Source organism: Heterocephalus glaber, unplaced genomic scaffold (genome assembly GCF_053883595.1).
Source record: "Heterocephalus glaber isolate CG9 unplaced genomic scaffold, H.glaber_assembly_v1.0 deba00001504, whole genome shotgun sequence".
Classification (NCBI taxonomy): Eukaryota; Metazoa; Chordata; class Mammalia; order Rodentia; family Bathyergidae; genus Heterocephalus; species Heterocephalus glaber.
This window is the reverse complement of record NW_028258324.1, coordinates 48,789,454-48,816,894: the sequence shown is the minus strand read 5'-3', so window position 1 is coordinate 48,816,894 and position 27,441 is coordinate 48,789,454. Positions and strand designations below refer to the sequence as shown.

General features: G+C 38.4%; 1 protein-coding gene across 6 annotated transcripts in view; it reads right to left on the bottom strand.

Moving 5' to 3' along the window:
• Positions 1-27,441, bottom strand: part of Fndc3b (fibronectin type III domain containing 3B) — a 335,425-nt gene that overhangs the window by 245,865 nt on the left and 62,119 nt on the right. For all 6 annotated transcript variants that reach the window (XM_021254196.2, XM_013071609.3, XM_021254201.2 and 3 more), the window contains exons 2-3: positions 22,620-22,758; positions 1,099-1,174 (exon numbers count right to left, since the gene is read on the bottom strand). In XM_021254196.2, coding sequence (XP_021109855.2) covers positions 1,099-1,174; positions 22,620-22,730 — 187 coding nt within the window. In that variant the 5' untranslated portion in view covers positions 22,731-22,758. The remainder of the gene's footprint in view (positions 1-1,098; positions 1,175-22,619; positions 22,759-27,441) is intronic.

Genomic DNA, 27,441 nt, shown 5'->3' with positions numbered 1-27,441 from the left:
GAGTCCTCTGATCCAATTCCCATCATTAAGCTAACATGGATCTCTCAGCTACATGCCAACTTATCATCTGCCACATGATCCCACTCACTATTCACTGCCAAAAAGAGCTATCACAAATCATGCCTTGCAAAGCAGCAATGTTTATTGACCAATGACAGAGCTGGATTGAATTTCCTACCTAGAACTCCTATATGATCAAATCTAAGTCTTTTCTTTCCAAAGTAAACTCTGGAGAAGAGGTATTAGCAGGGCACAAACTAAAAATTAATAAAACCCCTAGGTGCTATACTTTTAAAGAACTACACGTAAGAAGCCTTCACCACACCTGGAGCTTAGTTGACAAGATTCTGGACTCAGAATCCAGTCACACAGCACAGGACTTTTGAAGATGTTGAAGGGGGCGAGCTGCATGTTGAAAGAACATGAATCATTAGAGGCCAATGGGCAGGCTTCAATGGCAGCCTTCTGAAATGGCCCTCCAGGAACTGCCTCTTGGGATTCAGACTCTTGTTTAATTACCTTTCTTGACTATGGGCTGAACCTACTGACTCTTCCTTGAATTCTGGACTCTCACTCTGTGGTGAAGCCAGCTGCCAAAGCCCTCTGTCTCTGTCTCCCCTCCCTTAGAGTCACAGGCTTAACAAAGAACTAAGGGAAATCTTCAAATAGCCCCCAGAAAACTAAATGCTGCCAAAAACAACTTCAGTAAGCCTGGATATAGACACACCTTAAGACAACTGCAGGTCTAGCCCACACCTTGACTTTAGCTTTTTGGGAAGCCCAAACCCCTAGGACCAAGGTAGGTCATGCCCGTTCCCTGATCCACAGAAACCGAAATTTTGTTTTAAACCATTAAATTTTGGAGTGATTCATTACTCAGCAATAAATAGCTGAAAGCACTCAAATCAGACTTTACTACCAAAAGCATCATTTGGACAGTAATTTATATTTGAGACTACCTGACAGAGAGAGAGAAAAAAAGGAAAAGATACATTTTACTTCTAGAATCATATGCAGACTCAGGGGAAAAAACCTTACATCTTTAAAATAATAAAGGATAAATTATTTGATTAGAGTGTTTACCAAAAATTTCCTTACCTTGAATGCACTGAAGTGTTCCATCCTCCGCTCTTATTGTAAAAGTCTCACCTGGATTAACTTGAACGAGAATAACCTGCCAAAACAACACATTAATTTCAATTTAATACTAAAGCATCTGGGATTTTTCTTCAAGTTTTATTATCTAAATTTATGTACTAGGTAGGAAGTATGTGCCACAGAATATTATATAAATGTAAAACTTAGGGTATAAATCATAAACCTGGTTGAAATTTGGGGGACAAGGGATACATGCACTTTCATTTAACCAAGTGAATTTTCCTGTGTTACTTATGTAACTTGCAAAATTCAACTTTAAAAAAATCTTTTTTTTTTTAGGAAGCACAATTCCTTTTTTTCCTCTCATGAACTCTTAAAGAAGAAGAAAAAAAGACCACTATACTTATAAAGGAAAATTATAAAAAGAGTTTGCTAAAATATCTATGTATAAACACAGAATGAAGCAGGTATTACTAATTAGTCCCACCAAACTCAAATGTTTAAATCCACGACCCAGAGTTAGTTTTTTAGTTATATGAACCTCAATATTTAATATGAGAAGATAACTTCCAAGACTAGACCATGAGCAGGAATGGCAAAGTATATTCTTTCAACAGTCTCACAGTTTCTGTTCTAATAAAATAAAAGGGCAAATCACTAATTTATATCTAAATATAATTAAAAAGGCATAATCCAAACTTAAAAACTATAGTTAAAGTGTGCCGGGGATTTAGCTCTGCGGTTTCGCTGCCTGCCTCGCAAGCGCAAGGACCTGAGTTCAATCCCCAGTACCAAAAAAACCCCAAAAAACTATAGTTAAAAATCATCAGGTTCAAGGTTAACACTATTCAAAGAATCAGTACATATTTTAGAAATTAATAGGATGTCATTGCCGTGCTTACAGGTTTTGCTGTAAGCCTTATTCCCGCTTGGCTTAGACATTAAGCATGCTGTTCCGTGCTCCCTTATCCTTGCCTATCACTGACATTATTCCTTCCCTGACCAGCCAATGTCTATCCATCCTTCTCGGTTTAAGACATGCCATTTGACTCCCAAGACAGCTGCAGTCCCCCACTAGATGTTCTAAAACAAACTCTCCACTTTACCACTTCTTCCTAAAATTTACAATTGCAATTAGTTAACTAGGCAATTATTTTAAATGCCTTTCCTTCTTTAGTTGGGTGACACAAGGATCTAGCCCCTTGCCTGGAATAGAATCAGAACTCACTATTTTTACTGAATGAGTGAAGTCATAAACCGTAAGGAAAACCATTGAACACAATTATTTTAACTGAAATGAAGCTTTCATAAGATGTAGTTTGAAAGTCAACTTTACTACATATACTATCACCTATCAGTTTTGTTAAAGTATTCATTAATATCAAAGTCATTTCACTATCAAAGTCATTTCACCTTTAAAATTAAACCTTTAATATCCATGTTATTTTGGTTCTTCTAATAATTCACCTTAGAAGACACTGCTAAGATACTAAAACCTTTAAAATTAGGAAATAAATTAACTGGAAAAGAATAGTTCGAGGTTCATCCCTGGTACTTCCTATTCATTCTGAATGATAAGTTATTTCAAGGCAATTTATTTTTCCCGTACAGTAACTGTGTCAATAATCTTTCGGCCTTCGGTATTCAAATTTTCACCAACGTAAACATACCGTGCCATTTTAAGAACTCAAAAGGAAATCCCTTCAGATCTCTAAAGTGATAAAACATTTCAATTGCTTTCTTGAAACCGAGCTTTTAGAGCCATTCCTTTAACATGAAAATCATCTGAGTTAACCTTATTTTTACATAAATATAGAGCATGCCTCTACTACGAGATAAAACAATATTTCAATGAAGAGAATTATGCTTGTTTTTCTCAAAGTACTTAGTCAAACTCTAGCATCACTGTAATAGAGACAAAATCATCTGCTTTGTGTCTAAAACTCTAGAGATAAGCTAATAATATATGCCTGTGAACTTAATTAGCTGAGAAAAAAATCAATGGACATCAAGACTCTGTGTCCCAGATTTTCTTTGACACTTATAAATTCATATACTCTCTTCTACCACATTCTTAATTGCCAGATAATGTGCCCTGAGTACCAGTTCTGAAAATACAATTCACCAGCCAAGAAAAAGGATTGCTGAACTGGGGTATGCTCCAGATTGCCACTTATCTTCCTACCATACTGCACAACAAGTGCCTCGAACAGTTCCTTTTCAGTTACTGACACCAGGCCACAATTCAAAGCCTGGCCCGGAGGCATCCAGGGAGGGAAGTCCTGACTCCCACATCACTTCTTCAGGGGGAAGGATGATAGGTAAAGAGCTTTTAAGCAGCCTACTAAAATACCTCCTTTCAAAGGTTTAGTTCCTGTAATTTTCACTGCTGCTGAGTTTCTATGGCAACCAGATTATAATCTACCAAGATACCTCAGAAACCAGGCAAATCTCCTGTGTCCTAAAACCAATTTTTCTTAGTAAGAGCAAAGTCACTATTTGAACAATCTGTATTCATCTTGCCACTAAGATATTTTACAAGAAAGCACTGCATTATACTGAAGAAGGCTGACCAACCTTGCTGCTTTCACTGTCAACTGCAAAGATAAAAATACAATTTTGACACACCGGCCCAAAGACCTGTTCTGACAGCAGTCTTGAATGAACCCCCGAAGCAGGCTTTGCATCACCCTGCTTTGAGGAGCATGAGTCACACCCTGGCAGACTGGGGTGCCTAACCTTTAGTATCACACAAGTCAGTCTCTCTCTCTCTCTCTCTCTCTCTCTCTCTCTCTCTCTCTCTCTCTGTCTCTCTGATGCCCTCCTTCTCTTCTCTTCAGCCACAAAGCAGCTGTAACTGCTACAAGTTCTCTTAAATGCAGGATGTAAAAACATAACATTGCTGTCCAAACCTCATCATTTTTGAGTCCTCACACTGACCACTTCCTGCTTTTCCCAAGTCAGCATTAAATGGATTTATACTGTATTCTGCGTCTTGACAGAAAAGAATAAGAAAAAAAAGACAAAGATTGTAATCGCTGATAGGTTTTATCTTCTTAACAAAGAACCATTCTAATCAAAGCATAGGTGCATACCTCAGGCTACTGCTTCATCAGATCTATTTCAAATCCACTAATGCTACCTGAACCAAGAAGCCTGAAATAAACACAGGCAGTTTATCAAGGCTTAAAGAAAAATAAGTGAGCACTGTTCCGAAGTCCACAAAAAACAATAAAACCAGACAATTAATACAATTGAGAAAAAGGCTAAACCCAGTATTCTGAGAAGACTTTACCCAAGGAACAGACTGAAACAAGGTGTAGCAGATCTTACTGTTTTCGTTCATTAGAAGAGAAAAGGCAAAGCTACTTTGGAAATTTAAACATGGGATGGCTGATTAACCACAGAAGCAACAATATCTAAGATTACTCCTACAGAAAAATTCCTAATTTATTCCTCAAATTAAAAATTCACCAGCCACCTAAGTAATCACTGCAATGTCCATCAAAAATGCTTCAGCAAGGGTAGTAAGAGAGTTTGACCAAATATGAAATTGTGCATTTGTAGCATTCTTAGAAGTTCAACCGAGATGCAGGACATAAACCAAGGAGGGAGAGGAGACCCCATGTCTTTTCTATTCTCCATTTGCTATACCTTGTAACATTTGTCTTTTGCTAACTTGTTTCATGTACAAATAAACTAATACCAACAAATATCTTTAAGAGGAAAAAAATAATACAACCTAAAAATTGCAAAAGAGTTCCATGTAAGTAAGGGTTCTAACTAGGAACATCCAATAGCTCTCATTTATTTATGTGGTGCTGGGGAATCCAACCCAGAGCCTTATACACTGTAGGCAAGTATTCCACAAATGAGGAACCTCAACCCAAAACTGCTTTTAAAAATTGACCTTTTACTTAATAAAAATCAGTACTACCTGTTTCTGGTTGCTATTTTCTGGTCACACGCACACAGAGATACATACACACACCTGATTCCCAAACACACAGATTTGAGACCCTGGTCCATCTGCCACAGACCACAGGCGGCATTATTAGGCAAAAGTGAAAAATAAGCGTTGTCTTCTGAGCCTCTTCTCTTCTCCAAATCAGGAAAAGGGAAGTAAGTGGCTGATGATCAATAATGGTCTTTGTAATAACACACACAAAGAAAATGTTCCAGGGTTAAAGATATGAGCTTGTAGATTAGGAATACATCTAGGAAGATGATAGGCAAGTACTGATTGCCTCACTATTTAAACAACACTGGATCAAGGTACAGGGACACATATAGTGTGTGAAGCTTTTGGTGGTCAACATAAACCAGTAGGATAAATGCTCTTATTCTGTTTCTTCCAGGACTTTAGGACACTTTTCAATGATCCAAACTTTTAATACCCTGATTTCCTCAAAGGATAGAAGGTTCAAAGTTTGTTTCCCTGGACAGAATACTCTGACATTTCTAAAATTACATTTAGCATTATGTAAGCTACTTTATCAAGTCTTTTTTCTCCCCTATAACAACTACAAAAATAGTTACTACTTACTAAACCTAGCTGGTCTGTCAGGTAGGTACCATTAACCAGATTTTACAGATGGGAAAACTGAGGCTTAAAGAACACAAGAAATTTGTTCAAAGTCACTACAAAGTGCCTGAGCTAGCATCATAATCCATCCCTGCCTGACCACAATGGACAGCAGTTACATGAAGTCAAATGTCTACACAGATATAGTACTTCAAAAATGTGCTATGAGAAAACTGTTAACTGGGTCAAAGGCACTTCAGAGACCCAAGACAAGCTCCCCTCTAGGTAATCTGTGCTCACTCCCTGAAGCAGAGCTTCCTACCTGCAATTAAAGTATGGTGGTTAGGTAGAAAGGGATCCTAACTTCTATACAGGGCACAATTTAGTCTCAGAAGATCCTTTAAGTCCTTTAATGCACCACCCCCAGCAGCCTGAGATAAACCAAGGTGCTAACTGCTGTAATATCACAATCACTGGATGCTACTTCTCATGTTCTTCCCCAAAATCTTCTGCCATTAATAACAACAACAACAGCAGAAGCAGCAGCAGCAGCAGCAAAAGTCTGGAATGATTAGTAAGAAAAAAGAAGTCAGACGAGCCAAGTGGGACACCTTTGTACACTGAAGCCATACAATTTTATGCCTGCAGAAAATAAAAACAAAAGAGTTCAAAAGCTTCATTTCCTCAGAGGAAGTACTACTACATGTCTGCCACAATTCAGCAAACACTAATGAGCACCCAGAATGAGTCAGGTATTCTTGTAGACCAGTGATGGCGAACCTTTTAGAGCTCTCAGTGGTAACAGGTTCACCACCATTGCTCTAGGCACTGGAAAGAGAACCTCAGATAACACAAAATTCTTCCCACCTTGGGCTGGCAAATGGAACTGGCATGGGATTAGGGATGGGGGACATTTAAATAAAAATAAAACATTTACAGTCAGTAGTAAAAATACAAAGGCTGCTTATAAGAAGTTGTACATTTGTATCTCTAATTGCATACTGCCTTGAATAAAGAGATTCTATTACAAAAAGAGCTGCTGTGTGCTAAGAATATATACCATTACCTTAAATGGAAAAAAATGCATAATGTAATATAGATGCCCCAAACTAAGTTAAAAGCTTCTTTTAAAAGAGTCACTAACACCTGAATCTAAAGTTTCAACCACACGACTTTAAAGACAAAGACTAAAAACATAAAAGCCCAAAATACTAAGTAAGCTTCAGTATGGTTTTTTACCAGCTAAGAGTAACAGCTACCAAATACATATGTGCATTTGGAGCACCATGATATCTATTTAAATCATTTCTGTCTTATTAAATACATTTTTCTGAGTAGTTGAGTATCAAAAATATAACTCCACTTCCTTTAGCTAAGAATTATGCTCACTGGGAACAAAATCTGGCTCCTACCATCACCATTTCAGGTCTAATCCTTGTTATCGATACTGATCAAGTGAGGTACAATACCTTTCCACTCCTCAATCCCATCCACACACCTGTGTCCCCAGACCTGGATCTAAACACACTGATGGAAAATTAGCAGCTCAAGCCTCTTTCTACCTAACCAACCCTACCTTGAACATGCCTTGCACACTGAATCTAATGTGTCCCACTCCATACAGATCAGGCTATCTCATGTCTAGTTTTGGGGGGGTTTTTGTTTTTGTTTTTTTCATACTGGGGACCGAACTCAGGACCTTGCGCCTTCGAGGCAGGTGGTGGAAACACTGAGCTGAATCTCCAGCCTCTTCATGTCTAGTTTTGATTGTCTGAGACAGAGCAACACAATCCCCACCGAAGTGCTAATTAATGTCACACATGTCTGGTGGGCTGCATTAAACCTAATCAAGCAAACCTAATGTAGGAATCTCAAGGCCAGCGAGAAAACATATTTAACTGTCTACATTCTAATATTCCATAATTTTCAGAACCTATTTCAATATTGGTCAAATAACAGTGTCTTCCCCCTAGACATAAGAAATAACGTGCCCATGAACAATGTTCCCATCCTTTGACAGAGCACATTTTATCATTAAATATTCTAGTTAATTCTCCTATATTACCACTTTCTTAATTGCTTAAAATTCTACAATTGACTATTACTTTGAGCATATTAACATAATTTGCAAGTTTTAGAAGGATTTGAAAGAAAAGACAAAAGAGGCCCCTCTCCACTCCTCTTTGCTCCTTGAACAGATTACCACCTATTTAGGCCTTGGCGTTGCATTGATTATATTACCCTTATTTAAATCAACACAATGCAATTACCTTGATTATTCAATTCAATTTATTTACTGAGTAATTACTATGTAGTTACAAAACACTTTACAGTATTAAGCACGGATGATTCTATGATAAGAATAACATAATCTTGCCCATTTTGTATGTTGGTACTATAGCAGAGAAATATGATTAACTGTGTAAAGAAACGTGTTATGCCTTGGATCTATATGTCCCCCAAAAGCTTCATGTGCTCACAGACAGGACTTTTTAGAGCTGGCTGGATCTAAGGGTGTATGGTACTAAATTAGTTCACTGATCGAAATTAGCATAATTCTGGGTGGCACCACCCAAAAAGCTGGTGGCCTGAATGGGATAAAAGGGAAGGCAGGCTGGCTGCTTGCTGCTTTTTTCATGCCACGCCATGAAATGTTTCTCTTCCCCCACCATGCCACCTTGTCTTGGAAATAGCTGACTATGAACTGAAACTTCTACAAACTGTGAGCTAAAATAAATCCTCCTTTAACTTTGGGTGTCGGGTATTTTTGTCTCAGCAATGAGAAAAGTAACTAAGACATAACATTACATGCTGTCAAGTGCTAGGGACACAGATGAAAGCATTTAGAAACCAGGAAATGTTGTAGTTCGAGTGCTAATTAAAGGGGGTTAGGAGGCTGCAAGTGGGTAAGCAAAAGAACAATCAAACAAGTAACTGCACAGAGGCTTGAATGATTGGATATGTTTAACCGTACTTGAATTTCCATATGGTGTGTGTATGTAACTGTGAACCAAAGGTGTGATCGCAAAGACAGACCAAAGCCACCTCAAAAGGGCCTTATTTGCCCTACTTAAAGGTCTAGACTTTACTCTGAGCAGGAAGAAGGTAGCATTAGTAGGTAACTCAGGTAGCAGTGAGAAGCTCAAACTGGGAGGCAAGACACTAGGCATGTGAAACTCAACAAAGACACTAATGAAATATCCATTAGCAACATAATTCAGGGACTATGTTGTTTCAAGTAAGAGTTTAAAAAAAAAAAAAAAAAACTCACGGTTTAAATTTAACTATGGCTACCCAATCTCAAAGTTTCCTGCTCTATAGTTCTGCCCAGCCCTCTAACAACACTGGGCTTCCTAAAATTGTGGTCGCCAAGCCATAGGTACTTTATATTTTCCTACTTCCTATCATTCTAATTCTGTTATCTAAGTATGCTTCTACCATTCCCGTTTCCACCACTGCTACAACCGGCTTGCATCTCTCTTATGTCTCTTTTCCCTTCTAGACTTTTTCTGGCCCTTATTTCTTTCTCTTCAGTTTTTTGGCTTTTGTTCTAAAAAACTAACTCTGAAAGCACTCAGTAGCCAATCTAGAACGCCTATCCTTTATCTCTAGGCAACTTGCCAAACAGTCTTGGTAGTCTATATTTGCCCACTCCACAGTTTTCATTGGTTTGCTGACCAAAAGGAAAGGAGTACAAATATAATTACACATCCAAGGAGAATCACTGCACACTACCAGTCTTCAAAATTTCAATGTTAATCATATCCCCAAGTTCCCACCGATGACAAGTAAAATGAGACTCAAGAAAAAAACTTACCAACTCTGTCTTTCAGGTTCTCAATAAAATCTAAAATCACCCAGTTCTCACATCTAACCAGAGTTTCTACTTCTATTTGGGAAACACTGGTTCTCCTAAAGGCTCAGCTCTCAGCTCGTCCATATTCCAGTGTCTGTTTTGGCTTCCAGGAATCCCAGTAAGAGGAGCTACTCTGGAGTCCATCATGAAAGTTCTGAAATCTAAGCTCCTTGTATCTACAAAATGACTGTAATTACCTGGAAATGCTGCTAATTAAGAATATCAGAAAGAAAGCCAGCAATAAAGAATAATGCTATACCACAACAGAATATGGAAACTTCCTAGTAAGTGCTGAAGTCCAAGAGAAAACCCTTCCCCTGGCAGTTCTGACCCAAAAGCTGCCCTCTCAAAGCACAGAGAAGAATTAAAAACTCAGCCAGATCCTCCAAGAAGCATTCAGCAATTGCCTTTTTAGACATGTAAGCAATTAGTTTAAAAGGTTATCCACTATATAATCCAGGAAAACAGAATTACATAGCTAAATACTTAGGACCACTAAAAAGTAAAGAAACAATCCAGAGTGAAGATTTCAGGGCAAACAGAACTGAAAAATGCCCTGCAAAAACATAAGGCTTAGCACTTGTCTAGCTTCTGCAAAGCCCTGGGTTCAATCCCCAGTAGCACCAAAAAAAAAGAGAGAGAGATAATGCCTTCAGGTTTTCCTTCCTAGATTTGAGCACTACAGCTCAGTTAAGCAAGTATCAGAAAGCCAGGGACACTCATAGTCAGTCCTGGAAGAACCACATCCTTGAGCACACACATATACCAACTTGTACAAATGAAAAGATCATTCCAATTCTTCCCTCATTCTGAACCAAGTAAGTCCACATCCAAGACTGACACTAGTCTTTACAGAATGAGAAGAAAAAATGTGACAAAGACTTTCCACCCAGCCCCGCCCCTCCTCCCCACACGCCCTCAGCACATAGAAGCACATAGCAGATTCTGTGCACGTCTAATTTGGGGCCAGTTTATGCACCATGACATCAGTGCAGTATAATGAGCCAAGTTTAAACTCCATCTGGGACAAATAATGTCCAGGCACACTGTGACTTCTTTTGTTTATATACACTGACTAAATATGTCTTGGTGGTAAATGAACTAACTCTTAAGATTTATTTCCCAAGGCCTCCAAAACAATATTCTGCACCCTGAAGCAACTCCTTGCCTCCAGTTCTCTTTCCAAGGCTATGTGTAAGTGATTTTTAACAGAACACATGATTTTGAAACATATAATTAACATCTTGAGGAGAGACAAAGTCCTTCATCAATCTAAAACAAAGAATATGAAGAATTCACTAGCAAATGGGTGTGGTAACAGTTCACAGTATGAATGTTGCATGACAATTCTATGTTCCCCTTGGAGAACAGGAAAAGCAGAGGTGAGAGATTTAAGGTAATCTTGTGTAGTAAAATGATCAGTTTCTTTTTGAACAGTTCAATTTTTGGTATTTTTTTAATTTTGGCATTCTTTAAAAGAAATAATTATAAATACAGAATGAAAAAAACACCTAACAGGTCCAACTCTTACAACAAGTTTCTAGATTTAATTCTCAAAATCTGCCTCTAGGATGATGTAATTTTGGAATGGTCATGAAGGGTGGAATGGCTCTCTCCTATCTCTCCTCGTGAGACTTCCGAGGAGCACAGCACTCTGCTCTAGCTACCACTATCACAGCTACTGACCCCAGAAGAACTGCTCCCCTGGTGCTAGGCCCAGGGACAGAAATATTCCTGATGGAAAAGGAGGGAGCCTTTCAGTGACCTGGGCTGGACTTCGGAAGACCTGACTCCCAAACTTGTCCTCCAAACAGAAGCCCGCCCCCCAGTTCTTCACACAACACCACTTAGAACTCAAACATCAGAGCCAGAATCACTGCCACCTTCTGGAGTTAAGGCACCACATAAGATAATGAAAAGGAAGTCTCCTTTGCATACTTTACAGTCAACTACTGTGCAAAATCCACCCCAATCTCTGTACTGTTGACCTGAATAAGACTGATGATGGGAGATATGCTCAACCCAGGCAGCTCCCCTTTCCCAGAAGGTAGGACCTATGTTTTGGAAGAGGACATAAGTTAATTCAAATCCCAGCCCTGTGATTTGCCAGCTGCAAGTACTTAACCTTTCTCACTTCAAGTTTTGCCTATAAAAATGACTGCCATCTTATAGGGTACATGATTACTGAATGAAATGATGTATATAACTGCTTAGCACCAGTCCTAGCACCTCATAAGCCCTCAAAGAGTTACTATTCCTTCTCTCTACTGAAAAAGAAACAAAGAAATCAAAGTATCAACTGACAATCATTTTTTATAACAATTTAAGTTATTGTCCACAACCACGCAAGTCAAAGTTGTTAAGACCAAAAGCTTCTGATGATCACCCAGCTTATGCAGTAACATTTAAGTTTGAGGGCCAAAAATTTAGTCAAATATTTGGCATCCTTTCAATGATGAAAATTTGATCTTTTATAATATTTTATATTTTTAAGGTACTGAAATCCCACAGAATCTTTTGCCCTACACCTTCCCCTGGTGGTTTTGGGATAATTCCTAGAAAACAAGCCACTATTCCCCTCCAAAGAAGGGGCTCACACCTGGTGCAGTGCTGTCTCCAAGTCTGGTTAGTGGACATTCTCTGCAGCTCCAGGAGTGTTGGAAGTCGCACAGTGTGCAGTGGTGGTTTTTACTAAATTCCCGAGTAAACCACTTTAAAATAAGACGGGAGACTCTGAAAAGTAAATTGGATGTAAACACCCAGTTGGAAAAGATAATATCCTTATCACTCAACCTTCCACTTGACTGATGCCTTTAAAACAGATATAATTCACAGACAGGATATTTATATAAACCTAATGTCTGATTTCCTATCACAACCCTTAAAGAAAAAAACAGATGCCATCCTTCATCATTTATATTAGTATTTTGTATCATAGTTGTTTTTTCCAGTCATGAGGTAAGTCACTAAATTATAAAAAAGAATCTCTCTGTAAGGATGCTTTTCATGTGGCCTTTTGCCAAGGTAATTAGAGTTCAAATGTGCCTTAAATAGGCCCGTTCTGGCAATGCAAAATAAAAATTAAAATGGTGAAATCACAAAAGATGAATGAGCTGCATTACTCTGAACAATTTAGCTACCAAACTGCATCACTAAATAAAACACATGCTCCACAGTGTCACAGTCAGTTTTTTCATTTTTTAAGTGGTTTACTAGGGTTATGACACTGAGAGTGCTCCCACTTTTTAATGACTACCTCTGCACACTGTGCTACTTCAAGCAATCTTATAACTTTTGAAAAGCTTCTACTAAGGAGACTTGAAGATATGCATAAACTAAAATGGCAACTCAACACTTCAACAGAAAGACCAAAGAAACCTCCATGCGAGAAAGTAACATGTTCAGTGCTGACTTTAACTACAAGAACTGGATAGTTAAATGAAGGCAGTAAAGAATCGGAAGTAACAGCTGTGGTCTAGTTGTGTGTACAAGCTTACCTATAGAGTAGTTACATCGTAAAGTTGTCATAAAGATTCCATTCCTATTATTTTCAAATTAAATGAATCAATTCTTTTGAGCCAAATATTAGATATGAAGAAAAATGAACTTGTGTGCCTGTCCATTTTTCATGTGTCCAATTAGGTTGTGTGAGGAGGAGTCATTAAAATGTTATGTTGTCTAAGTACAACGTATTTCAACCTACACCCAAAACAAGACCACAGTTTCTTCAGTTCTATTTGCTGTCTCCACTAACTGCCCAACTGTTTGCAAGGTGAAAAACTTTGGGGGTATAATTTGCTAAATGCAGACTGTCCATTGTGACCAAAGGCTTCTCTAATTATACTGCAAGGGGCAAGCACTGAGCAGGTCAGAGTGAGGCAGGGGCAAATTGTTCTGCTTAATGATCATGCTGAACACACCTGCTGCTCATAAACCACACTCCCTTCTCAACAGATGATCTAGTCTGATGGTTGCCTGCTAAGGAAAAAGGCCCAGGGCTGAGAAGCATGCCAGTATAGTATAGGCATAAACATAAAGTAGCATGTGAACTCTGTTTCTTCTAGGAACCATCATGGTTAGCTTCAAGATATTAAAACACGAGGGAAGACCAGAAAAAATGACTAAGAAGCAACTACTTCTGGTCAATGTTCATTTAAATGCAGAAACAAATATAATCCAAAAGTAGCTAGACCCAAGGTTAGCTAGATATATTATGGCACTTTAGCAACTGGCTTCTTGGCAGGGTATTTGTGCATGTGGAAATGCAAGAGACAGAGAGAAGAACAAGAATGAATATCTGCATTTGAATCCTGGAGATTAATGTCACTAAGTTTTTGGAGCTTCCTCACTACTGTCATGTTTGGAGTATAATACATACTTTACACAGTCATATTTTTAAATCAATTATTTGGACAAAAAATGAGAAGAGTTTCCCTACATAAACCAATTATGTATTAACATATGCCTTTTATTCTGGATGCAGAACTGTCTCATCTTTTCTTCCTGTGTGTATATGTTATTTTTACTGTACTCTGAAATATACCAGTAGCTATTACAACATATTCATCATGACAGATATATATTTTCAAAACAAAAAGAAATCTGAGGTTGGAAACCTATCAAATTTAATCTCACTCAAAGAAAAAGTCAAAATACATACATTTTGTTTTTTAAAAATGCCTCCTCTAAATAATGCCAGGAAAATTTTACTTTTAAAAAAACTCAATAAATATTTGACTCAATTCTTGAAAACTGTAAAAATTATAAACCCAAGGGTCAGCACTTCTGATCTCACAACACTCACACCTCACATCTGTGTTCAATGTCCCCTATAGTTAGAGCTAAGCTACCTGCTTATTTCTTTGGCCCTTCCTGTGCTTTGGTGAGTGCCCAAAGTGGCACCCAGGGGTTCAAATTCTGCTCACCGAAAAGAAACCATGAGTCCTAACTTGTAAGAAGCATAATTGAAACCCTTCTACAAAGCCATATTAACCAGAGCCCATTTTAATGCATTTTACAAGTCATCAGGCAAGTAGAAAACTAAAAGGCTTCATTAGTATGGAACAGAATGGGGAAACCTGATAAATCTTAATCATTTTTGCTATATTTCAAACATGATATACATGAACACAAGACGCAATTTCAAAGGTAAAAAAGTTAACAATTTCCAGTTTCCAAACTCAGACAACCACAAAGGCCAAAATGAGTGACTTAGACAAAGTGAGGACTTAGGACGATATTCCCCAGCTGAAGGAGGCAGCTATGTTTTTGCTAGTCAGTCACTGCCAAGTGGGAAGTCCAGCTGAGTGCTGTCAGATCTCCTGAGTTTTCCAGATAAAAAGAAAAACAATCCAGAATTGTATGTTAATGTTCCTATTTTTAAACAACGATCCCTCCGTATCCAAGGGAGGATCAGTTTCAGGACAATCTACCCCTGCTGCCAGTTGATACCAAAACCTGAAGATGTCCAAGTTCTTTAGAAAAATAGCATAATAGCACATAGAGCCTTCACACAACTTCCTCCATACTTTAAATCACATCTAGAGGACTTCTAATACCAAATATATAATGTAAATACTGTGCAAAAATTTGTTATTCTGTATTGGTTAGGAAGTAATTACAAGGCAAAAGGTCTGTACATAATCAGTACATACACAATTTCTTTCCATTTTTGCAAATATTTTCTATCTGCAGCAGTTACTTGAGTCTGAGGACAAGGAACCAGGAATATGGAAGGCTGACTATATTGGCACCTAAAAACAATTTTTTTTTAACTCTAAAAGTGAAAAAAAAAAAAGAAAGAAAGAAAAGGAAAAATAAAGAGACTATATGTAGGATAAATGCAACAAGTAGCCAGTTTTCAAGCCCTGGTTTAGATGAATTAAATTTCTTTCATCCTCCATCCAGTCAAAAGATTTACTGAATGCTACCTTGGATGCCAGGCACAAATGAACAAGAGACATGGAGTCCCTGGTCTCACTGAATTTACAAAAAGAATCAAAGATTGCAGTAAGTTCAAAACAATCATAATGTTAAAAGTACTGCAGAATTCTAAATTGGCATTATTCTGCAATGCAACTTTGCCATGCCAATAATTTTCCTTAATCCTCTCTTTTTTGAAGGCAGCTCTGTTTCTACCCATTTGAAGGATACTGCCTAGATCTTGTATCTTATCATTATTGCCTTTGGCTAATTAAATTCTGAAGTGCCTCTCAACCCAGACAGCTCACTGCTGTCATAATTATATGTCATAGGTCCTAATTACTGTGGATGCCACCTCTAACAACACCCTTTGATAATATGACACCAACATTTTCCTTTAAAATGCTGAGATTCTGCATAGGCCATGCCTTTTTGGAAACCTCTGCAGTAAGTAGAACTGGCAAACCCAATGCAAAGAGAACTGAAGAGTCAGAACATAGACTTGGATAAACATACTTTTACAGTTAAAAGAAGAACTTCAGTATAGGGATGGCTGCCTCACTCTGCAGCTGGCAAGTGGCTTTGGTTGAGGAGTGCTTGTGATCTACACCTCTACAGAGTAAGAAAATCTAAGAAACAGACATCAAGGGCCCCAGTAAGCCACTACACTAGAGCATGAGAGGACAAACTGATTCACTAACAAGGAGACTGAATAGCAAAATTTCAAGAGATCATAGACTATGAAGACTTGGCTTGTTTCAAATGTCCTAATATTAGCTCTCCACTGGATAGAGGATCCCTATAGAGGCATCTCATTCGATGAAACAGAAACTGCTTACCTGACACGCAAAACATGAATAATAGTTCTAAATTGCAATATAAGTCAGATCTCTGCTCCAGTTTCATCCTACAGATACTTTTCCTATGCTGGTCTGTTTTCCTGCCCACCTATCCCACGCCTCAATCCCTCCTCTGCGCTCTCACTATGCTGTTACATTTTGCAAATGAAGCACTTCTCTTGTGGCTTGACATATGTGTAAATAAAGCCTTTATTTTTTTTAAAGTAAATCACAATTCACTCCCCAACTAAATTGCTCCTTCCCTTATGGCAAGAACAGTGCTTATTCATCTTTGTGTTGCTAGCACCTAACACAGCACTGCACATAAGACATTTGATAAATCCTTATTAAAATGAACAAATCTATCATTTAGTCACTCCTTAATTCAGTTGTAAATCTTAACCCTTTCTCTCCTTTCCACCCCAAATCTCGAAAAGAGAGGCTAATATCTTGACATTGGAGGCCTCTGCCAGTTTAAGTGGTGAAGGGATACTGGGTCAGTTTGCAATAATAACTTCATTTAAATATCTGCACAAGTTGTGCATTTCTCACACATAATGTTGCTGAAGAGTGGGACCCAAGCTGGGCTTTCCCATGCTTGGTTTTCTAAACTAACATTTACCCAGACCCACTCTACTCTCCACCTTAGGCCCTCGAAATAAATAGGATTCTCTCAGAAGAGAGGCTGGTCCAGGATGTCACTCAGAAGTAGTTAACAGCAGCAGCCTCTGTTTCGACTGTCAGTCCCATTCTCATTCAAGTACTGTATCCTCTTTTTTTCCTGGGTAATCTTCCCCAGAGTTGTTTATCCACTTTTCTACACTATATTGATTGTAAAACTTCCTTTCTACCAGAATTTCTGAGGTGTAGCAAAACTCTTCACATACAGCGGCTATCATAGGGTATTTAAAGACTAGCCTATGCTGTGAGAGGACATGAACTAATGAACACAAGAAGGAAGCCATAAGGGAAAAACTTATTGAGAAGATATCAAGCAGAACAAAAAAGGTCACTGGATTACAGGAAAGGCACATTTGATGTAAAAGACATAGCAATGATGAAACTTGGAAAGTTTTAATACACTTAATGCACTTTCTGGAAAGGTCTATTCAGAACAACACTCCAGGAAAAACTCTGCCTGTGAATTCTGTCTAGGGAAAACAAGGGCTTTCAAGAACAAACAAAAAACAAACAAAGCGGGGGGGACCTCACACTCAAATAAAGTGACAGGCTGAATGCAGATCACCAGAAATAGGCAAAGTTAAGAGAAGTGGAAATGATTGAGGTTAACTTTAACCTCCTGTCTCCCAGGGCAAACTTGATAACACGCAACCGTGCAAGACCAGTTTTCTGTTTACATTAAAGGAGATGTACTTCCCAAAGAAGCTGCATTAAAAGCACTCATTAACAATTAATATTCTAGAGGTTTAAAAGAAAAAAGGAAGCAAGAGATAAGAAATGCAGGATGTATTTCTAAACAAAATATATGCTAGGTGCTTTGTATGTGCTAAATGCTAGGCAGGATAAAGAAGCATCTAAGCCTGTCCCTACCCTACTAGGGATCTTAATCACTGAATATGTACATCAAGAGTCACCAACAATACAACAATATGAGGTGGCATCCTACCCTCATGAAAGTATAAGTGACATAGATTAAATCAGCAAATCAGAAAATTCTCACCACCCTATGTGACTACTTCTGTTCTTAACTTAATGGCTTCAGTGGCTGCTGTATTCTTCTTCAGAAACTATTAAAAGATTAAGCCAATTTAAAAATCAGAAATTAGGGCCAGGGATTTAGCTCAGCAGCACCACGCCTGCCTTGCAAGCACACGGTCCTGAGTTCAATCCCCCATACCAAAAAAACCACAGAAATTGAGTTGATATTTACTCTTTTGTGTTCAAAACTAGCTACCACATGTTTAAAGTTTTAAGATGTGCCACAAGTCTGTAACCAAGGAAGTTAAATATACTAATGGGTTCTGAAAATGTCACATGTTAAAAAGTCAAATCAAAATCTGAGTTTTACAACTCAAGGATAGAACACAATTAGGTATAGTAAGAGAAGCAAACTAGCTATGCTGAGCTGTAACTATCCAGAAGTGGACAAAATTACTGTTGAGAAAAGCAGCTACATTCATTTAGAAGACAACAGTTCCAAATAAAGCTAGCAATTTTCACTCCTCATTATATATCCAAGAGAAATAAAAATGTATGTTCACATAAGAATTTGCACATGAATATTCACAGTAGCAGTGTTCTTAACAGCCAAAAAGTAGAAACAATCATAATAAATTGATAAATGAATTAGTAAAAGGTGGTATATCCATACAAGGGAATATTATCTGGCAACGAAAAAGGAGTAAAGTCTTGATGCATTCTACAAAATGGGTATGCTTTAAAAACATGCAAAGTGAGAGGTACCAGATACAAAAGTCCAAATATTTCATGATTTGACTTATATGACTATCCAAAGCAGGCAAAATCTACGGGGAAAATAGATTAGTGATTGCCTATGAACTGGGTGGGCAGTAGGAAGTAGCTGCCTCTTTTCAGGCTGATAAAGATATTCCAAAATTAATTGTAGTCAAGGTTTCAATGAACATACAAAATTCCACTGACTGTATATTTTAAGTGGGTAAAGTACATGCCATGAGAGTTATATCTCAATAAACTACTGAATACATGAAGATGTTAATAAGTTGCTTAATTCAAGTTGTGTCTTGTTCATTTTTGAATGATAATATATATATATATATATAGATACATATTTTTTTTGGTACCAGGGATCAAACTCGGGACCTTGTGTTTGTGAGGCAGGTGGCAGCACCACTGAGCTAAATCCCCGGCCCTGAATTATAACATTTTTTAAAGCTTCATTTATAATGAAGATGTTTCCTTTTTAAGGAATGAATCAATTTTTCAGTCTTCCCCTCTCCCTTCTACCTACATAAAATGGCAAACCAAGGTTTCAAGCTTAACATGACTTCAAAAATGAAAATTACCACTTTCTCTTATGTAAAGGGCCAGAGTGCAGCAGAGAGTTCCTCCAAGAACTAGTCCTAATTAAATCCAGAAACCTTCAGGACAGAAATCAAGAGGAGGGGGCTGTGGGAACTGAAGAGCTTTCTCAAAATGTTGGTGGTTCTTTTGCATGTACAGCATGCTTAGAATGCCCTTTGCACAGCTGCAAAGTATTAAGCATGCTCTAAACACATAGGAGGTAAGCTTCACCACATGCACTCCTGACAGACATTTATGGAGAACCCTGTGGCCAAAGGTACTCTTGACAACACTATCATCTGGGAAATGGCCACAATACCACCTACCTTCAGCTGTCACCCCTGCCCTACTATGCCTGCAGTGTCTGTCATGGAAGGCAATCCTGTGGCTACAAAAAGTTCTTGTTAAGACGAAAATGTGTTGCCTCAGGGAGAGCACATTAAAAGCCTCAGAAAACATTTGTATATTGCACTTCCTCTGGTTTGTCCCGTGTCCTGAACCCGTAACAGAGACACACCTGAGCACCACACCGTAGGAGCCCTTAAGAGCAAGCAATGGATACTAATGGGTACTCAAGCAAGCAGTCAGAACTCTGGACTCAGGGTCACCAACTCTTGGACTCTACCTTGGAGATCCCCTCTCTTTCCTGTTCATTTGGATACCCCTCCATCTCTCCCCTCTCCCTATTTTTCTCTATTTCACTGCCATTTTTGGTTTTGTTTGCTCCTTGAGTTTGTCTTCCTCTTGTGCTTTAGCTCAAGTTCCACACACAAGCCTCAAAACTGCCACATTCATCTAGGCCAATACTAACTGTTGGGACCCAAAGAAAGGACTAGACACTTAAAGGGAAAAGGGAGACACAGGAAGGGGACTCTGAGGGCAGGAAAAGAAAGAAAATGTCAGTCACATAGGCCACTGCCTGGGCTTAGCCCCAGTGCTGTAGAAGCAACATCAAAGTATGATAAATCTCGGGTTGATCCTGCTGAGAGGATTATTTCAAACACATTTTGCCCACTTAACAACTTCGCCCCATTAAGGTTAACACCCATCAATAGCTTGGTCCACATAACCTATAAATTTTAATGCTCCCAGCACAATCAGACATATTTACTAATTAAAAAGACTGAACATTTCCTTCCCATGGGATTTGTTTAGACTAAGTGTACCATCCATTTTGAGAAAGCTTGCTACTTGACTGTTTATAAAACAGATAAGTGAACAGATTTTCCCTTTTCAGCTTCATAGAAAGCTTTTCAGATGAAATGAAAACATGGTTTTATTAGCCAAAACTATTAAGCAGCTTCTACTTAAGAGTAGAGGTCAGAGATCTGAGCCTGGAAATGCCACATGGCCCTCTGAGGACAGCTGCAGTCTTCACAGACTATGTCTATGTGCTGGGGCGCTCACCTCTGAGGACAAAACTGGCAAGTTCTGAACCTGAGGGCTCTTTATGCTACAGAAAGCTAGCTAATAAACTGTAAAAGGTGGTTCTGGGCAAAAGGAACCATTGAAATGAGGAGAAATCATCATAACACAAAAAATGGTACACAACACCACAGACAGGTGGCCTCCACTCTCCCAGCTACGCAAACAGAAATGAGATGACTACCCCTAGATTGCTTTTCAAGTTCAGTCACCTTTGAATACCTTGTCTTTTAAAATTCCTTTGATTAGTTAAAAAAAAAAAAAAATAAAGGGATACCAAAGACTGCATCTTGAAATCATTCACAGCATTTCGAGAGCTTCCCATGCGTGTCTGGAGCGCAGCAAGCAGGAGCAGGGCAGGCAGAGACAGAGACAGGGGCCCGAACTGACCGCACATGATGTGAGGATGACAGGAATGCACTGCAGTCAGATTTTGTTCCAGGTGTAACAGGTTTTAAGGCACTGACAATACGTTTCACAGTCTGAAAGGATCACTCCAGCTGCTGTGTAGAAAATACTTGCTGCGAGGGCCAGAGTAGAAGCAGAGAGAGCAGGGAGAAGCGCTGCTGAGATTAAGTACACAGGACATGCCAAAAGTCCAGAAGAGGAAAGTGAAAAGAGAAGATGAAGACCACGGAGCTGAAAAGGAAAGGAAGCTAAGGAAAGAGAGGTGGGAAATACTACGGGCTCCACTTAGAAAAGTCGTGCTACAAGAGGGACAGCGGAAGGAGTGGTGACTGGGAGAGACAAACCCAGTGAGGAGGTTTTGTTTTACTGGGTGGGGTAAGGTGAAGATGTTTGTGTGTTTACAATAGAGGATAATATAATCAGTTGATAGTAAAGATCTAGTACAGAAGGAGATGGAGGAAACAGGACAGGAGTTATCTGCATCAATGATGAGAAGGAATGAAATTTATTCAAATAACAGTTATTTACACCTATTAGATGTTCTTTGCTCTTAAGAAATTCAATCTAAAGCAGGAGAAAGTAACAGAAATTACTGAGCAACAGGAAGGTCCAAGCTGAGGCATATACAATGTACTGTGATAAAAAGTGTTAATGTACTATGATAGATTAGGGGAAATGGGCATGTACAGCCAACAAATAAATGACTGATTAACATACTGGAATTATTACTATATTATGGGTAAATATTTTTCAAATATTTCTTTCCAATTCTACTACTCATAAAACAAAGATTTTTACACCTCTAAAGGAATGCACAAAGTTAAAACATTCATTTAGCTACAAGACTAATAAGCAAACCTAATTCTTTATCATCAATTTAAAAAATCATTATTCCAATAGATCAATTCCTACTAAAGATTTTTAAGTTTTACTTACAATTTAAATTGTTACCTAAGTGTTATATGACTGAGTTCAGAAATTACTTTTCTATACCATAATGTTAGGTAACCACTGACAAAGAATTTCTACAGAAAAATAAGCACCCTCATTTTACAAGCTACACATTTGGAAGGATTGTTCCAGGAAGGAACCAGAGTGGTTTCACCCTGACCTGTGCATCTTGTCAAGGTCACTCCTGCATGAAATCACTCCGACCCTCTCTCTCAGCATGCTGCTCCGCTCAACACAGCAAACTGGTTAAGCATAATATATGGTATGAATAAACAGTCATTTTTATGACAAAGACTTGTACATAGTTTCAAAATGACTCATTTCAAAAATCACATTTTTTCGATGCTTCAAGAATACTAACTGGATGAGGTAAGATTTGCTTTTCTTAACAACAAGAATTTTTGATTTTTTAGTATATGTGCTGCCAAACTGAGCACAAGAATTTCTGATTTTTTAAAACAAAATCAGAGTAATTTCACAAGAATACCTCTGGAACTACTAAGGTTCAAAATCAAAAACCTCTGGATCCCAAAACAAACACTAAGTTAATGTTTTCCCCTTAGACTTAAAATTTCCCTCTCACTACACCAACCTGCTGGGCTGCTTCTCCGTTCACCAAGTGAGGCATCATGGCTACCTCTCCATTCAGCAGTGGTGGCAGTTCCAGAGGGATTTGGTCGGTCATCATCATTGTGACGTACATTCATGGAGAATTTCCCTCAACTGGCTTCCTGCAAGAGAACCACCATTCTTTTAAAACAGACTCAAGACCACAAAAATCACCTGTATTAAGTGACATAAGTCAGCAATCTAAGTGCTTAGACATGAAGTCTGCTGAAACCCAAATTATTCAGATCACAGAGAAATATTATTATTGTGTCTAGCTTTGAGAAGGGGTAGAGACAAGACAAAGAATGACCTGAACTGGGAAAGTAAAACCAGTCTGCAAGCATAACCTCCTACTCTTAAGCTTTGTCATTTAGTTATAAACTTTTAAAACATATGACTAATAATAGTGACCCCTACCAGAGAGATCTTTCTGAAGAAAAAGTGAGATAACATTTTGAGATGATAAAAATGCCAAACAAAAACTGGCAGTATCATTATCTTTAAGGTAATTACCAAGATATAAGATGAGTCCAAAGAGAACAACTTATACTTATTAATCATAGATTGTCCTCTTTCATTAGGATCAAAATAATACTCATAAGCATTTAACCCAAGCAAGCAAACCAAGGACAACTACATGTACTGCAACTGTTGCAATTTCTGACTTAGCAATTAATCATTAATTTGGTAATTACTCATGTGCTAGTTACCCCCTCCCCATTATTTCCTTGACTTTTAACTTGTTGTGTAGTAACATCTTTTTCACTCGCACACATCTTTGAGTTTTCCTGTTATCTCAGGCATACCCATGGCACCCTGGGCAGAATTAGGTTCCAAGGCAGACTCCATTGTCTCCACAGAATAAATGAAATTCAAACACATATTCAAAATAACACAAAGCCTACTTTCATTCCAGAATGGTATTTGCCTCTTGTCATATTTAGCTGTTCAATACAACAGGAGAAAAATAACAGTACGTTTTATTGAGAATTATAATTTGTTCCTTAAAAAGTATTTACATATCCCTTCCATTATACCTAAAACTTGTAGCACAAATGTCTAGCCATGTGAACAAAAGATAAACAAACACAAACATGCAGGATTTTAAACAAGTTTGGAAACAAAATGCTATATAGTTCATGGTTAAATTTCTGTCATTTATAAAAAACTTCCCCCAAATTTCAAATTCAAGGATATTTGGCCAATGAATTTTTTAATACTCAATATCCAAATTAATCAAATCCTTTAATGAGTGCCTCAAATTTATTTCAGACAGGTGTGACAGAAATGTTTCTTCTCAATCTCAAACATCTCCATTCTGAACACAAAATATTCCTCCTCCTCCTCTTCCTCTCCCCATCCCACTCAAAAGAAACCCCTTCCCTCAAAGTATCAAAAGATGCAGAAACACCACCCAAGAGATCATAAATTTTTTTAAATAGGTAAAATTTAACACTATTCATTATACCCCCACTTGGAGAAACTAATTATTTAGGAATCAAACAAGCCAGTCTTGTCCCTACTAAGCATGCACATTCCATAATAACAGGTCTTACAATTCAGTGTTAATAGTACCATCATGTTGTTTTATGAGGCAATTACTCAGTTCCTAAGCAAATAAAAGTACAAATCCCGAAGACCAATCATTTATTCTGACGAAGCAAACAGTCTTTACATTAAAACTACGATAATCTTGACACTATCATGACATAACTGATTTAGAGTTCAGCCACCTGATGGAAAAGAATACTAAGATGCACTTCAGTTTTATTTCTAATTACTTTATCCTACTGGCCCAACAGTAAAGAATGCCTACTTTTTCTCCAACTGATGATACTACACAGGTCTATTTCTTAAGTGTAATGTTTCTGTAAAATTGCAAGCTGGACCACAGAATAGCATGTACACATGGGTATGGGTGTGAGCACCCCAGGATGAAGAAACACTGTCACTTCTGCTTTTCTTTTCTCTCATTCCCCCCAAAGGAGGAGTATCAGGCACTTGCTAGAGTCCCTGGGGTAACCATGGCTCTCGCCTTCTCTCTCTTCCCTCTCTTACCATAACAGCACAGCTCTCTCTGGTCATCTCTCTGGTCTTGGCATCTGCTCTTTTGTCATCCCACAAGAGAGGCGTAAAGCAACTTCAAGGACTCCTTTTAGATCCTTTCAGGTACTGCAGGCTCAATCGCAGGCTCAATCATTAGACCAGTGCATACAAAATAATGACACAGGTTTGGGGAATTAGAAAGACAAGGAGATGGTGGTCCTTAGCCAGGACCCACTCTGGACCAAAGCTATTTATGCTCCACATGGTCTAATCAAGCTAGCTAACTAGTTTTTAAAACTGGGGTTTGACTCACTTTTTAGGTTTTTTCTCAGGTACTAAACTATGTCATATAATTTAGTGACTCATACATACTGTACTTGAAATTTACTAAGATCTTAATATCACCACACATATACACAAAAGATAACAATGTAAGATGATGTATATGTTAACAATTTTGCTTGCAGTTACCATTTCACAATGTGTACACGTACCAAGGGGCCAGGGATTTAGCTCAGTGGTTTTGCCGCCTGCTGCGCAAGCACAAGGACCCAAGCTCAATCCCAGGTACAAAAAAAAAAAAAAAAACCACACTGCACACCTTGAATATGTGCAAGTTTTGTCAACTATACTCTAGAAACCTAAAAAAAAGCAAAAAAAAAAGCTAAGGACTAAGGGACTACCTTTTGCTATCTTATAACTTTATTTTAAAATGCTTGATGAGAAAGAGGAAACAATAGGGATAGGAAATAAATGAGGAGTTATAGCAAAAGGTTCCCCTTCAATCAAACATGAATAGATAATTGAAGGGCAGATCATGCTATTTTACAACAAAAACTGGATTACACCTATGCAGAAATTATTTCTTAGTTTCTTTTCTCTATCTAATCTGGCTCCTGAAGTAAAAGTACTCCAGGAATCTGTCGTCTTGTCACGACTTGCACATGCAGCCATTAATTACCTCAACTCTCAGTTCTACTGTGTGTTAAGACAGCAAAGGCCATTAATCAGTCCAATTCCTATCTCCCGGGTTTCTAGACTCTTAACTTCCCCTCTCTCGGTGGCCTCTGGCACCTGAAAATTTGCTGTTCCTGGGTATATGAGAAAAAGGTTTTTGTTGTTGGTACATTTGATCCCAAACTTTTCTGGTTTGCAGCAGAAGACATTTGTTTCATCTTCTTGTGATGTGATCTCACCTGGAAACTCCTTATTCTTATAAGTTCTTTATGTCATCATTAGCACTGCAAGTTCTTCACTAATGTCCCTTAATAACAAAAGTATTATTTTCCAAGCAGAAAAAATAAAATTTCGGTATGAGCCTCAAAACCAATTAACAGTGCTATTTTGTCTCTGTTTATGGTTATTTCTTCTATGGATCCTGAGGGTTAGGGGTACAAGGCTCTGGGTAGGAGGAGACAAAATTCGGATATTCCTGGTGGCCTGTCCATAATATCAAAGAAAATCTCAATTCCAACAATAAGTCTAACACTGCAAATTCCAGTTTTAGGAACCTGCTGGTTGGCATAATATTAAATAATGGGATTTGCTATCAACAAGACATGGCAATACAGCCACTAAACAGCACACTTATGCGTGGATGTCAAGTCCAAACTAGTAAATTGAATTCCAGATTTTGCAAGAGCATGATAAAGAGGATGGACCCTAAGGCCTAGGCCAGTGATGGCGAACCTTTTAGACCTCAAGCGCCCAAACTGCAACCCAAAACCCACTTATCACAAAGTGCCAACACTGCAATTAAACCTGAATATTCAGTGCTCAGCTGCTGAGGTGTTTTGTCTCTCATGTCCACAGAGAGGGCTCTGTGTGCCCACTACAGCACATGTGTCACAAGTCTGCCACCACTGAATGGCACAGGCCCACGAAAGGCCTTATAGATGCAGGATGGGAGAGTATTGGGCCAATAAAGGAGCTGCTAAACATATCTTTTACCCCCACTCCAATAAATCACATCTATTGACACAAAGAAATTATTATATTTGTTTTAAAATATTTTATAAGTGACTTTGGGTAAGATGTCCAAATTTTTTCTTCTGCTAGATAGTGAATGTGAGAGTTAGGGCAAAATGTCAATTTGACTTGGCTTTGGGATGCAACCAGGGCATTGGTGGAGCACACTAGTGGGTGTCTGGGTGGATCATGGAGGTACCACATCTGGTACTCTCACCCCTTCCTCTCTAGCACTATTCCCCTGCTCTTCTTCTGTCTACCATGAATTAACCAGCTTTGCTCCACCATGCCCTCCCCCTCCATGATGTTCTTGTCTTGGAGCCAGGTGACCATGGGCTGAGTACCTCAAAACCATAAGCCCAATTAAACTTTCCTCCTTTAAATTGTGTCAGGTATTGTGGCTTAGCCACAGGAAAGTTAACTAATACAGAAAACTGGTACCAAAGAAGTAGGGACACTAGAGGTAGTAGGGGCAGTGGAGGTAGGAGTATATCTGAACATGTGGTACAAAAACCTTTGGAACTGATTCACAGGAGAAGTTTGGAAAGGTTTGGAGATATAGGTTAAAAAGCCCTAGAATGCTGTAAGAAATACCTGATGAGTGATTCTGGTCAAAGCTCAGAAGACAGGAATGCTGATAGGAATGCTGACAGTAAAGGCCAAGCTCAAAATGTTTCAAATGGGAAAAAGGACTCTCTTTTGACAGTCTGACTAGAGGTTATGTGTGTTACATCCTGGCAGGAAAATGTGTCTGTATTTTGCCCAAATCCCAAGACTCTGCAGGACACTGA